This window comes from Pimephales promelas, chromosome 17 (genome assembly GCF_988280905.1).
Source record: "Pimephales promelas chromosome 17, fPimPro1.hap1.1, whole genome shotgun sequence".
Lineage (NCBI taxonomy): Eukaryota > Metazoa > Chordata > Actinopteri > Cypriniformes > Leuciscidae > Pimephales > Pimephales promelas.
The window spans coordinates 17,626,873-17,641,076 of record NC_142785.1 but is presented as its reverse complement, the minus strand read 5'-3'; the positions used below and the strand labels follow the sequence as shown (position 1 = coordinate 17,641,076).

At 39.8% G+C, this 14,204-nt stretch overlaps 1 protein-coding gene across 5 annotated transcripts in view; it reads left to right on the top strand.

The window, feature by feature from the left end:
- jmjd1cb (jumonji domain containing 1Cb) overlaps positions 1 to 12,071 on the top strand; it is a 175,150-nt gene extending 163,079 nt beyond the window's left edge. For all 5 annotated transcript variants that reach the window (XM_089122044.1, XM_039653335.2, XM_039653334.2 and 2 more), the window contains 13 exons: positions 846 to 935; positions 1,048 to 1,175; positions 2,141 to 2,354; positions 3,863 to 4,062; positions 4,346 to 4,624; positions 6,640 to 6,808; positions 6,892 to 6,982; positions 7,160 to 7,290; positions 7,672 to 7,794; positions 8,622 to 8,761; positions 8,957 to 9,133; positions 10,192 to 10,323; positions 11,177 to 12,071. In XM_089122044.1, the coding sequence (XP_088978170.1) occupies positions 846 to 935; positions 1,048 to 1,175; positions 2,141 to 2,354; positions 3,863 to 4,062; positions 4,346 to 4,624; positions 6,640 to 6,808; positions 6,892 to 6,982; positions 7,160 to 7,290; positions 7,672 to 7,794; positions 8,622 to 8,761; positions 8,957 to 9,133; positions 10,192 to 10,323; positions 11,177 to 11,272 (1,970 nt within the window). In that variant the 3' untranslated portion in view covers positions 11,273 to 12,071. The remainder of the gene's footprint in view (positions 1 to 845; positions 936 to 1,047; positions 1,176 to 2,140; positions 2,355 to 3,862; positions 4,063 to 4,345; positions 4,625 to 6,639; positions 6,809 to 6,891; positions 6,983 to 7,159; positions 7,291 to 7,671; positions 7,795 to 8,621; positions 8,762 to 8,956; positions 9,134 to 10,191; positions 10,324 to 11,176) is intronic.
- The last annotated feature ends 2,133 nt before the right edge of the window (positions 12,072 to 14,204 follow it).

Below are 14,204 nucleotides of genomic sequence, written 5' to 3'. Positions count from 1 at the left end.
CTGACTCTGCTTGTACTCACCTGCTGTTGATATGCAGTAGGCTCAACTGGACTGGAAAAATGCCCAGATATTTAAAATACTGGTGCAAAAAAAAAGTCTCTAGTTAATTCTTTTGCTTTTATTATTATTATTTACTTAATGTAACTGACTAAAAAATAATCAGTTATTATTATATAAATAATTTAAATGTGACAGAAAAAACAATACACTAAACTTGGTTATGGTATTTACTGTTATTTAGTAAAAAAAAAAAAGGCAAACTACAGCTACAGGTTTTATTTTACCATGCAAAAAAAATGCATGAAAAACGAAAAGCTCGCAGGAAGCATACATTGACTATAACATAAACATTGTGATTTGATGAAAGACAAAACAGTTCACTTTTTTGTTCAGTTTTTCATATAAAATAAGCTTAAAATACCATTCATAAAGACGTGTCATTTTTCGCTTTGGTTTGAATGGCAGCACTTGTGTGTGTGTGTGTGTGTGTGCCGTGCGATGTGGCAGTTGTTTTTGGACTGTCTAGCTCAGCTGTCTCAGGGGGTTGAGATGTGCTTCTGTCTCTTCCTCGTCTTTGTTCGCCTCATTTAAGTCCCTCATTCTTGCTGTCTTCTCCAGGCTTGAATTCTGCCGTAGGGCATAAAAAACCCCTCCAGCTCTAGTGGTGTCATTTCTGCTGAATCACATCATCGCATCTTTTCTTAGAAGGCTCAGAGCTCCTTATTTACTTTGAAGCATAAACACCACAGCTCCTCTATGGGAAAATAGGCCAGTGACAGCGCCCTTCTCTGTGCGTGTTGTTGCTCTCAGTCTCTGTGAGTAATCCACTTTCTCTTATTCCGCAGATAAAGAGCTGTACACTTGGTTGAAGTGTGTCAAGGGACAGCCTCATGATCACAAGCACCTGATGCCAACACAGATCATTCCAGGAACTGGTACGGAAAGATATGCTTTCACTCTGTCGTGATCCCAGATTGCTTGTAGTTACGCCTTTGGCTGGAAGCTGAAATGTGCTTCTTTGACTTGTTTGTTTTGTCTGTGTTTTAGTTCTAACGGATTTGGTGAATGCTATGCACATGCTCAGGGAGAAGTACAGCATTAAATCACACTGCTCGTGTGCTGTGAAGCAAAACACCCTCTTCAACAAACTGCCATCCACCAATGGCGTCTCCCAGGTATGTGTATGTCAATGGGCAGACCATAGTCATAGTCATGACATTTTGTAATTTTACACGAATGCAAACGGAGCTGTGAGGGATGTTTGGTTGTGGTACTGGATGTTTAGAATCAGTACACTTTAAAAATGATTTTAATCAACTGGGAAAGTATGATGATATAGATTAGTTAATTTTTTTAAAAAAAAATTATTCATCTGGGGTGTCTTGCCATAAATCAAGACTCTTGCCGGGTAATTCAAAGGGAAATTAAGTTTTGTCATTTTGCATTTTATGTAAATATATCTTTATTTTAGAATTTAATGGACAAAGATAAAAGGCAGTGCAATCTTAAGAGCCAAATATTGACAAAGGAATTGCTCCCATCACTATTATAATCATTTAAATTTGTTCATTTTAAAGGAATGGTATCGGACATACAAATGGAAATCTGCCTCTGCAATTTCTGTAAAATGATTCAGTCATATGCTAAATCCAGTCATCACATGATAGGTTAATTCTGATCAGCGTGAGAAAAGTAATGGATACCATGTTACAACACTGTATGTTTGCTACTTCAGCAGTGACCTGGTGTGACTCAACTCAATTCTGTTCAATAGATTGCACTGTTGATTGTTCAGCCAGTAAAACATTAATACATTTTGACAAACCGATCAGATGTGATTTAAGGCCTTAAGACAGTACATCCAATTGAGCAAACCATACATCTATCCCTCTCAGCCACATTTCCGTTCACATGAAATGAAACTGGGCATCAGCCTTGAGCACGCCTCATGAAAGTGTGTGCGCTCAGTGCAAACACAAACTCTCACACTCTCAATCACGCACCGATTTTCTCATTCTGTTCTGTGCTGGAATGTTGAATTCAGTCCTGGTTCATCTCTCAACCACTAAAAGTCCACAATATTTCCCCTCACTCCCCTCAAACTGCTGAGCTGTCTCTTACACACTCTTTCTTTTCACAGGTGTTGCAGAACGTGCTCAATCACAGCAACAAAATCTCTCTGTGTAAGCCTGAGGGCGGCCAGCAGAACTCCTCTCTGAAGCTGGAGGCCAATGGAGGGAGCAGTCCCGTCAGCGACACCAGCACTGACAGCAAGTTCACCCCGCCCGAGTCCCAATCGCCTCTGCATTTCCTGGCCGATCTGGCCGAGCAGAAGTCCCGCGAAGAAAAGAAGGGTGGGTACAAAACAATAAAAAAAAGGTACGATTGAAGTTATTGGTAGCCAGGTGCCGGAGGTCTGCCAGCTGCCCCGTGTTTTTCCTTTCTCTGCGAGTGTGTGCGTGCTTGACAGGCCGCCAACATTCCACAATCCTCACATTTAGTGGTGTACGTTACAGGCCTTCTCAGTTGTGAGCTCCCACAGTCTAAAGAGCTCACCTAACCACATGTTTATCCAGTTCTTCAGCTGCTCTCACATGCCGAACACGCTGCTCTCTCCAAATGAACTGCACTTAAAAGACCATCAGCCCTGTGGTCGTTGGCACACATTCAGTTCAGTTTGTTGCCCAGTGCAGCACATTCATTTAGCAGCTGTGCTTAAGTTACATTTTTGATAAGTCTACATTTTTTGCGTTTTATGTCAGCTCTTAAAATATGTGATGCGATCTGGGAAAACCCACCACATAGTGAAATTTGACATATTACAGGTTTTGAGACCCTATTAAAGCTGGGTTCAAGCCCTTTCCAAATCTGATTTTATTTATTTTATCGTTTGTCTTTAACAAAAGTTATGGTCATCTGAAGTTGGCTGATCGCTATGACTTTCAGAAATGGAATTTTGAGAAAAACAGGTTTAATTCACGGTTACGTCCTGCTAGCGGGATGACTGGCACTCTTTATTTATTGCCTTTTTTCATATCCCATATTTTAGTAATCATCATAGATTAGGTATCATTCGAAAGCTTACGAACTCAAAATTCAATCTGTGAAAATTGAGAGGCGAGCAAGGTCTTTTAAGCGAGCGGCTTCAAACAATGTTGTTCTCTTGTGCTCCGCATCACTCCACACGATAACGCTGGATAAAAATAAATCAATAAAAACGTGCGTGCTGTCACCCAGGACTGGACTTTATTCTGTTATGTGGTTTATTTTGATAGGTGAACTGTCTTTGTAGTGTTAAGAGAAGGAGAGCTATTATTGGGAGATATTGTTTTTTGCCCCTCCGCTCCGCCGTGCGGAAACAGTATTTTCAGCTGGCCATTGAATTACTATTGAATTTTCCCAAGATATATTCAGAAATGATAAACAAGATGTTATAGAATAATAAAAACCCAAAAAACTGACATTCAATCTATATTTAGACTTTGCTGAAAACGTACCAGCGTGACATCCAACGGGTTTTCCCAGATCGCATCACATATATTAGTATATTTTGCTTTGCTAGTTTTTTGAGCAGTATATTGTTCTCTGTACTTGAAAAAAGAGCCTACCCTCAAGTCTGTGATATCCTCTGCTGTTCTCTAGATATGTCTCATATCCCTTTTCAACCAGCGACATGATTTGAGGCATTTGAAGTGATAAATCTAATACAAAAGGTTATACGTTTCGCTACTTGCATTTCATTGCAAATTTAAATCCTAATAAAAAGTCCTACTTAATCAGTTCTAACAAAATATTGAGGAAATGTTTTACCAAGAGTCCTACTATTTCTTATGACGTGAACACCTGTGCTTCTCTCCTGCAGAAAATAAGGAGTCACTTGTAGGGAAGATAAAAGAGGAGAAGGATCAGTCAGATCCTTTGGAGTCTCTGCACAGTAAAGCATCATCCCTGGAGCAGGGCTCAACCCTACGAGACCTCCTCACCACCACCGCAGGCAAGCTGCGCCTGGGCTCCACTGATGCTGGCATCGCATTCGCTCCTGTGTATTCCACTGCCTCACAGGTCAGAGAAGCATCATCTACTGATCACACTCAAACAGAGAGACAGTATAGCATACAGAGATGGCAACATATACACACCCAATCAAAAGTATGCACATGCTTGACTTTAAAAAGCTTTTACTCTAAAGGTTTATGATTAAAATGAGCCTTTTAGGAATTATTAGTAATAGTAATAATAAGGAATGACTTGGCATTTTCATACTTTTGACTGGTGGGCAATATAAATTTCCAAAAACTAATGTTCATTGTCCTAAAATAGCTTATAGTTTTGTTGTGTTCCACAGATTGTCAAGAGTGGTCGCAGCATGCCCAACATCCTGGATGACATCATCGCCTCTGTGGTGGAGAACAAGATCCCGGCGGGCCGTGGCACCAAGCTGAACCTGAAGCACGAGCCTCTGGAGGAGCCCAAAGCGGAGAAAAAGAAAGCAGTGGAAGAAACACCCAAAGTGTACGCTGACATCTCTCACTGCTGGCTTTACGAACGCAGGCTGCTCTGGCTCAAAGACCACCGCAATAGCAACAACTGGAAACTTTTCAGGGAGTGCTGGAGACAAGGACAGGTCCGTGAAACAAACCCACAAAAATACAGAATCTTACATTACGTTTTGTTCTGCTGGAGCGGATAAAAATGGGCAAACAATCGCCAAAACGGCAAACAAACCCCAATTCTCATGTAGTGTTTTGGGTCACTCCTCTTGAGGCTTTCCCACTGATATTCTTGCTGCCACGATCATCCTAATAATTTTGTGTACCTCTCAGTGTTTTTGAAATTTGAAAACTCAAACACGCCAACCGTATTCCAAAATTTGTAATGAGAAATCTGTTGTAGACAAGGTCTCCCTGTCGAAATTTTCACCAAATTAAAAGTTCTCTGGTTTAACATTTGAAATCAAAGAAAGTACTTTTTGCTTTTGTCTGGTAAAATAATAATAATTATTTTTATTTTAAATATATAATAAGAAAAAAAATATAATATCACTATTTATGTAAAAAATTGGAAAATTATTTTGGTTAGCGCAATCTCTGCTACTGCTGGCTAGTGTCTCTGGTTTGTCTTACTTCAGTCTGCATTATATGTGCAGTGTGTGTCCAGAGAGAAAGGCGCCATACATTAGAGACCATTTATTCAGTTTCTACTTCACAAAGGCAATTATAGACATTGAGTGCTTTGATGCTTTCATAAGATGCCTCTTCACATGTGCTGCTCTAATGCAGAACATTTTAAGTGTGCATATGGGTACTTGACAATGAAATCTGTTTTACTATAATGGACGGAAGGATACAGAAGAGGTGTGAGGTTGAAATCTTGAGGCATACATCCTTTTTCTCTAGTCCCTCATTAGCCCACATACCCATTGCTCCACTTATTGCACCAAAAGGTGTGTGGATGCCATCTTATGGCGAGATTCAGTAATTAATTTGGCACAACACTTACAGTGCATTAGCTGCACACTCATTATTGAGGTGTATTAAAGGATTGAATGAATGCACTCAATATTGCCCACTATGGTTTTGTACATCACTTCAAATGGCTGTATAGTACCCTAGATAAGGGTATAGAGGGCGATTTTGGTTTTTGGACACAGCCTCTGTCTCTGCCCCTCTGAGTTTGAGCTGCACTTCCTTTTCCAAGATGACATTTATTGACATCTGCTCAGTAGACCATGACTTTACAGCTCTTCAGGAAGTAAACCGACATTATGAAATGTTGGTCTCAAAACATTGGCTTTCTTGGAAAACCTAAGCTGCCTATGTAGGCAGACTTTTAAGGTTCTCGATGCAAAGGTTGTTTCAATTTTAGAAAATTTCTGTAATAGTCAGACAGTATCGCAAATATACATCCCGGAGAAGGCAGTTCTAGAATAAAGAGAGCAGTGATCTCAGTGGAAAAATCCAAGATAGGAGAAGACATGAAAAAAGTCAGATGTTATGTTACTGTAAATTCGTATGAGATTGTCTGTGTTTATTTAGCTGCCTATGTAGTGCACACATGTTTTAGGGTGTACATAGACTTGCATGTGGATGTTTTTAGGCTGATCTGTTTTCAGGACTTTTGAGAAAAACAAATAATATTAAATGCTTTTTCAGTTTGCACAGTCAAGGCAGCAGTTTCAGTTTTTACTTACTTTGCCACAAATTATTGATCAATTGTTATTGGAACCAATATGACTTTTTTCTTCAAAAAAATATTTTTACAAAACTAATATTTGGAAATGGAGAAAAAAATTAAGCTGCGTTAATGTACATTTATATTTATAATGTAAATTCATATTTACGAAACCCAAAGCTCACTCAAAAGGGAAAATAACTGATCCCTCGACTCGCCCGAAACACCAATGTGCCATCCTTATTATTGAGCTCTGCAATGTCACAGACGCTAGTTTGGCACTCCGTTTGTAATAAACTCACAGATTAAGGCTTTTCAACAAATGCAATAGTCTTTAGCGTAATCCATCTTGCAATGTCTTTTTTTAACCAGACCTCATTTTTGTTTCCACTGTTTGAAAAGTAAGTCTTGGTAGTGTTTGTGATCTCCGCTGTCATTAAAAGGCTATTTCCTGTGCTGTTTTTGCAGCCTGTGCTGGTCTCTGGGGTGCACAAGAAACTCAACGCCAGCTTGTGGAAGGCAGAATCCTTCAACCAAGAGTTTGCTGATCACCAGGGAGACCTCTTGAACTGCAAAGATGGAGTAATGTCTAACTCAGGAGTCAAAGAATTCTGGGACGGGTTTGAAGATCTCACGAGTGAGTGATCTGAAGTAGACAAACAAGCATTTATCGAATGAATCTGTCTGTTTCCATTTATGCTGATCACTCTCTTTCTACAGAGCGTCCCAAGTCTAAAGATGGAGAAAGCGTGGTGTATCGACTGAAAGACTGGCCCTCAGGCGAGGAGTTTATGGCTTTGATGCCCTCCAGGTACCTCATGAACTTAGGAACACAAGAAGTAGATGTGCTAAGTAGTCATTTAGAAATTGGTTTAGGGGTTGTGAATGCTGTTTCACGACACCAAACATCTAATTCGTACATTCTGATCGGATATAGCTCTGTTTTAGTCTTGTTTTAGCATGTATTGTCCGTCATCTCATTGTGTAGGTATGATGATCTCATGAAGAACCTCCCCATGCCTGAGTATTCAGACCCCGAGGGAAACCTCAACCTGGCCTCCCATCTGCCCTCCTTCTTTGTGCGGCCGGACCTGGGCCCGCGCCTCTGCTGTGCTTACGGTACTGTCTCTCTCACATACTCACAGGCAGATTTATTAGTAGCCTGCTATGTTTACTGTATTGTTTTGCTGTGGAAAAATGAACCATTTCATCAAACATGATTTTGAATTACTGGAAAGATTATCATCAGATCTATCATATTTTTAATAAAAAGAAAATGTGGCCTATTTTAGGACCGTTTAGATTTTTTTCATGATAATTACAAATATTGTGACATGAAAAAAGCTGACGTTACTGTAATGCAAACATTTTTGTATACCATGGTATATCATTTTTTGTATTGCCTAATTATGCTTAATTTAAATGGGATTGAAATGAAATTATTGGGAATGAAAAACTGAAGCCTGTTTTGATAACAGTGACGTATGATCCATGTCACAGGTGTGGCGGCATCTCAGGAGCAGGACTTTGGCACAGCTAGCCTGCACATGGAGGTGTCTGACATCGTCAGCGTTCTGGTTTATGTTGGAGTGGCTAAAGGGAATGGTGTCCTTTCCAAAACAGGTAAGCCTGAGACCAGCTCGCCACACAACTGTCAACAGCCTGTCCGTTAACTTGGTCAGCCGTGTTTGAGAAAGACGGTGAGGGAAAAGCCTCTGCTAGATCTGAATTGTTCCAAAAACCCCTGAGCTCAGAGAAAGGGAAAAAAAAAAACGGTTTCCACCCTGGAAACAATGAAATGTGAGAGAAGCATCTGGAATGAGTTTTCCATGCCTGTATATGGCAATAGCAGCACTGCTTTATATATTATGTTCTTTATTTTATATGTATAAGATATATTAAAACTTAGGCTAAGTTGCCTTGAATGTTTGCTGAGAACCGGTGCCATTGGTGATCACCTTTGACAATAAGCAAACATATCCTCATAAGTTATGACAACATGCATTCATCAAAGAGATGCAGCGAGACCTTGTCGTCTGTTGTGTGCAAAAGCCGGCAGGTTTTGCCACTGTACCTTGAAGATGCAGTGTGTAAATGACTTATTTTATGATTGATTGTACTGGCATAGTTCACACTGACATTCATCAGTATGATTATGGTTGTGATTTCTGAACAACACTTTTTTTGTCTTACTTTCCGGTCTCATGCCAACAGCTGGTCCTCCCTTCTATTTTTCTTACTGCGATGGCCGTTCTATTTTTAAACCACGACAAGTGCTAGACGCGCACACACACACACACACACACACACACACTTCTCCATTAATGTTTAAACATCGCTCTGTCTTCAAGGAGGGAAGGCGCTCCCTTGCCTTTATAATAAATGAAGCTGACTGTGTGATGTGTTGTTTGCTGTGTAACCGCATGAATGTGTTTGTGCCAAACACACAGGAGTGCTGAAGAGGCTGGAGGAGGAAGACCTGGATGACAACGTAAAGAAAAGATTAAAGGACTCCAGCGAGACTCCCGGAGCCTTGTGGCACATCTACACGAGCAAAGACGGCGAGAAGATTAAAGAGTTCCTGCACAAGGTAATTTTGATTTGAAAATAATGCTTTGGATCACTGAGGCGACGCTCACTCCCTCTCTCTCTCTCTCTCTCTCTGTGTGTCCTCGTAAAACATTGCGTTCTTCTAGCACAAGGGAGTTTTATAGGATTCATTTCATTTGTTTGCAGGTATGTTGTGTGTGTACTGTTGATTTAACTCAAAGTTTGTACGTGACAGGTGGCGAAAGAGCAGGGCGTGGAGATCCCAGCGGATCACGACCCCATCCGTGACCCGGGCTGGTACTTGAGCCGTAAGCTGCGTCAGCGTCTGCTGGATGAACACGCCGTTCAGGGCTGGACTGTGGTGCAGTTTCTGGGAGATTCAGTCCTGATCCCTGCTGGAGCTTTGCACCAGGTCTCGTTGCACTCCTTCCTCTTCTGCAATGAGCAGATCATCTTATGTTCTTGATTCTGAAGTATATATTTTAGTATTGATTATTCAGACAAAAAAAGCCCACTTGATTGACATGGAAAGCAACAAAGCCACACTTAATGTCTGAATGTCATTACTTCAAAAAATTACTTTATTCCTGTAAAGTCTGACATATGAAACCATAGAAATTCTGTCTTTTTTTTTTTTAATGGAACAGTTTATTGAACCTTTAGACAAAATATATATAACAAAATTGTGCATGTATGTTGAGTATCATATTTGTTAGATCTGGCTCATATAGAATGATGTAGGAGCATATGGAGCTCATACAGTGAAAATACACTTTTTAATGCAGTTGCTGATATTTATATGGCCAAAAAGGAAGATAAGATTGTGATAGCAATGAGATTATAAGACTACTTGCATAAAATACATACAAATATCAGTTTTCATGCTACATCCCCCAGTAATATGTCTTTTAGTCAGATGATATTTAAATGCTTAGTTAATGATAAATATCCTGTAGTTTTTATTGCGGAGGAAAAACATTTAATGCAATGTAATACTATAATGATTGAGAGATGAACAAATAAAAGACCTCAAAAGCCTAATGTATCATTTGATACTAACATTTTAATGATTTTTTTTTTTAAATAATGTATGGATCATCAAGAAAACCTAAGTTGCTTCAGTCTCATTTTAAAATATTATGAACAATATATTTATATATATATATATATATAAAGATTTCACAGCAAAAAGACAGTTTTAGAATTATAATAAAAATGCCTTTGACTTGCCTTTGACTTTGATTGTAGACTGCTAGTAGGTTGTGTACAACAAAATTGAGGCTTTATAGGAATATTTACATTTTATTTATTTGCAATTACACATACTGCATGTTATCAAGGGAAGGCGATGAACCAATCACAGGCACGCTTCCTCTTTCTGTACTAGCTAAAGTTCCAGTCAGAGTACCGGCAGCATCTTTATGATGTAGTCTCATCAGTGCACACTGTGTGTGTGTCTCATCCGTACAGGTGCAGAATCTTCACAGCTGTGTCCAGGTGATCAATGACTTCGTCTCTCCGGAGCATGTGGTGCATTCGTTCCACTTAACCCAGGAACTCAGATCCTCCAAAGAGGAAATCAACTACGAAGATAAGCTACAGGTAGAGTTCAAACGCACAGGACAGATCACTTCAACATTTACTGGAATCTGTTATATACTCCATATTTACGACATGAGGTCGCATGAAAGTTACAAATATCAATGTTCCTCGGATCCTTAAAAAGCATTTTGGTCAAATTTAAGTTCATAAATATCAGCGAATGTCTAATTGAAGAGAATTGGCGCTGGCTGGTTACTTCCGGTTTCTGGACTGGCTGCAGTAACATGTCTCTGTCCATGCGGGGGCGCTCGTGGTTGAGTGCAGAATAAATGGGAGTCTGTGGGGTTTCACCCCCAGAAATCCACTTTTCCCAGAATGTAATTTTTTTGCCAAGTAATTTGAAAGTTGCATTCAAAAGGGAGGGTTAAGATAATACACTCAGCTGTTCACTTATCTGTTCTAAAAATCCGTTCAAAAATGTGATGACAGAATGCTAGTGTGTTCCGGCCAACAACGGCCTAACCTGTAAGAAATCAAAAGGAAATAAGTGCTCGTTCATTCGACTTTTGGCCTATAATCTATATAGAACTTGCGGAATCAACAATAAAATCTATGTTGATTCAACAACAAGCAGGAGAAAGAGACACATTTAGCCGTTTAGCTCCATAGACTCCCATTCATTCTGCACTCGCCCGCGATCACCTCCAGTGGAATTCTAATGGAACTGCAACCAAGATGATACACAATGGGGCTAATAGGAAGTGCTAAGGCTCTCTGTTAGACGGGCTCTGTGACTATCTTAAAAGTTAAAAGTTATCTTAAACCCCCCCTCTTTAAAATAAGAGTCCCAGTGGGCCAGATGAGCATTCATCACTCTTCAATCTCTCACCTCTCATCCTGCCCTTTCTCTCAGGTCAAGAACATCTTTTACCACTGCGTAAAGAATGCCGTGGGAACGTTAAAGAGCTGCTGTGCAGAGGAGGAAGAGGAAGAGGAGACCAACTCATGACACCCGTCGACACGTTCCCCCAAATATGCACACTAACGCTCACACCGCAAACCTCCAGTGCCAAGCAGAGAAAAAACACACACCAGGAAACTGTATTTATTTGTTACCGACACCATAGCAGTATAGCCCATCAGGATGACCGTGACCGACACGCCACACACCTGAAGATAATCCGACAGCGCCGCTGTCACAACTAGTGTTTGTTCGTCTGTTTGCTTTCGTTCCCCTTTCGTTCTTTCCTACTGTATAGTTTCAGTGGAGAATCGTATTTATTTTCAGGAGTTCTGCTCTGTTCTCGATCAAATGTAAATGTGACCTGTACAGTTTGCTAATGGATTTCTGATGCCGCTCACTACTTTGGAGACTTGGAGTTACTGTGAGAGAGATCCGCTGTATCATGTCCTCATGCCATATCTTTTGAGAAAAAGAACTGCCAAACAATTGTAAACATTGTAAAGTTCTATAATGTAAAGAAAGACTTAATAAATAACACTTCAGCATTTTATTAAGAAGTATTCACTGTAAAATGGAGACATTTACAAAAAAAAGTTGTAATTTATTTAAGAAAACTCATTTCTCCTTTTTATGTTCAGATTTACTATGGTGAACTTTTGAAGTTCAATGGAAAAAGGAAATCGTACTATGCTGTGTAAATATATACATATATACATTCACTGATGTATTTTTTTAAACATGGCTTGCTTCAATTTCAAATTTTAAAGTGCAAGTGTTACATGCTTTGTACATTGAAGTTCAAAGGGGTTTTACATTTTCCATTAAAATGGATTTATCAAATATATGCCTGCCTTTTTGCCTTATTGACCAGCTAAAAGAGAAACACACAGACACACACACAGAGAGAGAAAGAGAGTTGTGTCTGACAGTGGTGTACAGAGGATGTACAGACAGCACACACTCCGCCTGTTGCTGTCTGGGTTCTTTTGGAAATATGTTTTAAACAAAAAAATGCATCACACTCAGAAATGCATTCGATAGGCCTACTGTAGCTTATTTCATCTAAAATGAGCATCGCTGCACAGTTCCCACGTTGTTTCTTCAGATTCACATAATCTTTTATCGGAATGTAACAAATTGCTCCATAAATTGCTAATGTTTTCTAGCCTGACTTCGTCATACTCATATTCTAGTCTAGAGCCTCCATTTTTGCACTCAGGTCTAAGTCCCATGGCCCTCTATCAGAATCCAGAGTTTCAAGAAGATTGGAGAAACGTATTTTTTCGCTGTCGTTTTTTTTTTTGTTTTTTTTGGGGGGGTCGAAATCTTGAGTTTCTCTGACCTTCTTGAAACTCTGTATTCTGATAGAGGGCCATGGGACTAGACCTGAGTCTAGATCCCACGTAGCATTTATGCCATTTTATACCATGGTCTGGGTGAATACTCGATTCTGATTGGCTGCAGGGTGTCCGTTAAAAAGTGATAGAGGACACCTAGTAAAGTAGTTCTGGTGAAACTGCCTGTTTACCATTCGAAATTAATAAATAAATGTGCTGCCTACAACAGCTGTGAGTAACCATAGCAACAGGCAGCCAAAGTATCTGTTAACAATTTGCTCTATCAAAACAAACATCTAACGTTAGTTAGATATTACATAGCCTGGCTATGTAATATCTAAACACGAAAAAAAAAAAAAAAAACATGAAATGGGCAGTAAATACACTCAGAGACTTTATTTAAAAAAAAAAAAAAAAAAAAAATGGACTCCAGCTTTGAAAATTACACCGCTGCTGCTCTGAATGAGACCCTGCGGGAGTTTTACGCAGCTGTCGAGACAACCAAGCTGAGCGGACTATAAATATCTCCAGTTGCTAAATAAACCGTCAGGCAAGTTATTATTTGTAAATCTAGATTTAGCCTAATTAAAATATAAACTGATGTTTTAAAAATGTTTTATTTGGCAAGTGACCATGGTATAAGCGGGTCAATGCCCTCCGAGGTGTCCATTGTCAGGATTTAATGGACTTTAAAACCTGACAATGGACACCTCTTCGGACATTAACCCTTACATAAATATCTCAATATCTCAGCTCTGGAAGGGTCTAGAGCCCCCATTTTGGCACTCAGGTCTAAGTCTCGTGGCCCTCTATCAGAATCCAGAGTTTCGAGAAGATTGGAGAAACTTAATTTTTCGCCCCGAAAAAAAAAAACGAAAAGGGTACCACTGTCGTTTTTTTTTTTCGGGCCGAAAATTTGAGTTTCTCTGATCTTCTCAAAACTCTGGATTTTGGGGGTCTAGATAATCCAGAGTTTTGAGAAGATCAGAGTTTCTTTAATCTTCTCGAAACTCTGGATTCTGATAGAGGGCCATGAGACTTAAACCTGAGTGCAAAAATGGAGGCTCTAGACCCTTCCAGAGCTGAGATATCAAAACTCAAAATTTCGACCCGAAAAAAAAACGACAGTGGTACCCCTTTGGGGGTTTTTTTGGGGGCGAAAAATTAAGTTTCTCCAATCTTCCCAAAACTCTGGATTCTGATAGAGGGCCATGAGACTTAGACCTGAGTGCAAAAATGGAGGCTCTAGCCCCTTCCAGAGCTGAAATATCGAAACTCAAAAATTGGGCCCGAAAAAAAACGACAGTGGTACCCCTTACGTTTTTTTGGGGGGCAAAAAATTAAGTTTCTCCAATCTTCCCAAAACTCTGGATTCTGATAGAGGGCCATGAGACTTAGACCTGAGTGCAAAAATGGAGGCTCTAGCCCCTTCCAGAGCTGAGATATCGAAACTCAAAAATTGGGCCCGAAAAAAAAACGACAGTGGTACCCCTTACGTTTTTTTTTTTGGGGCGAAAAATTAAGTTTCTCCAATCTTCCCAAAACTCTGGATTCTGATAGAGGGCCATGAGACTTAGACCTGAGTGCAAAAATGGAGGCTCTAGCCCCTTCCAGAGCTGAGATATCGAAACTCCAAAAAT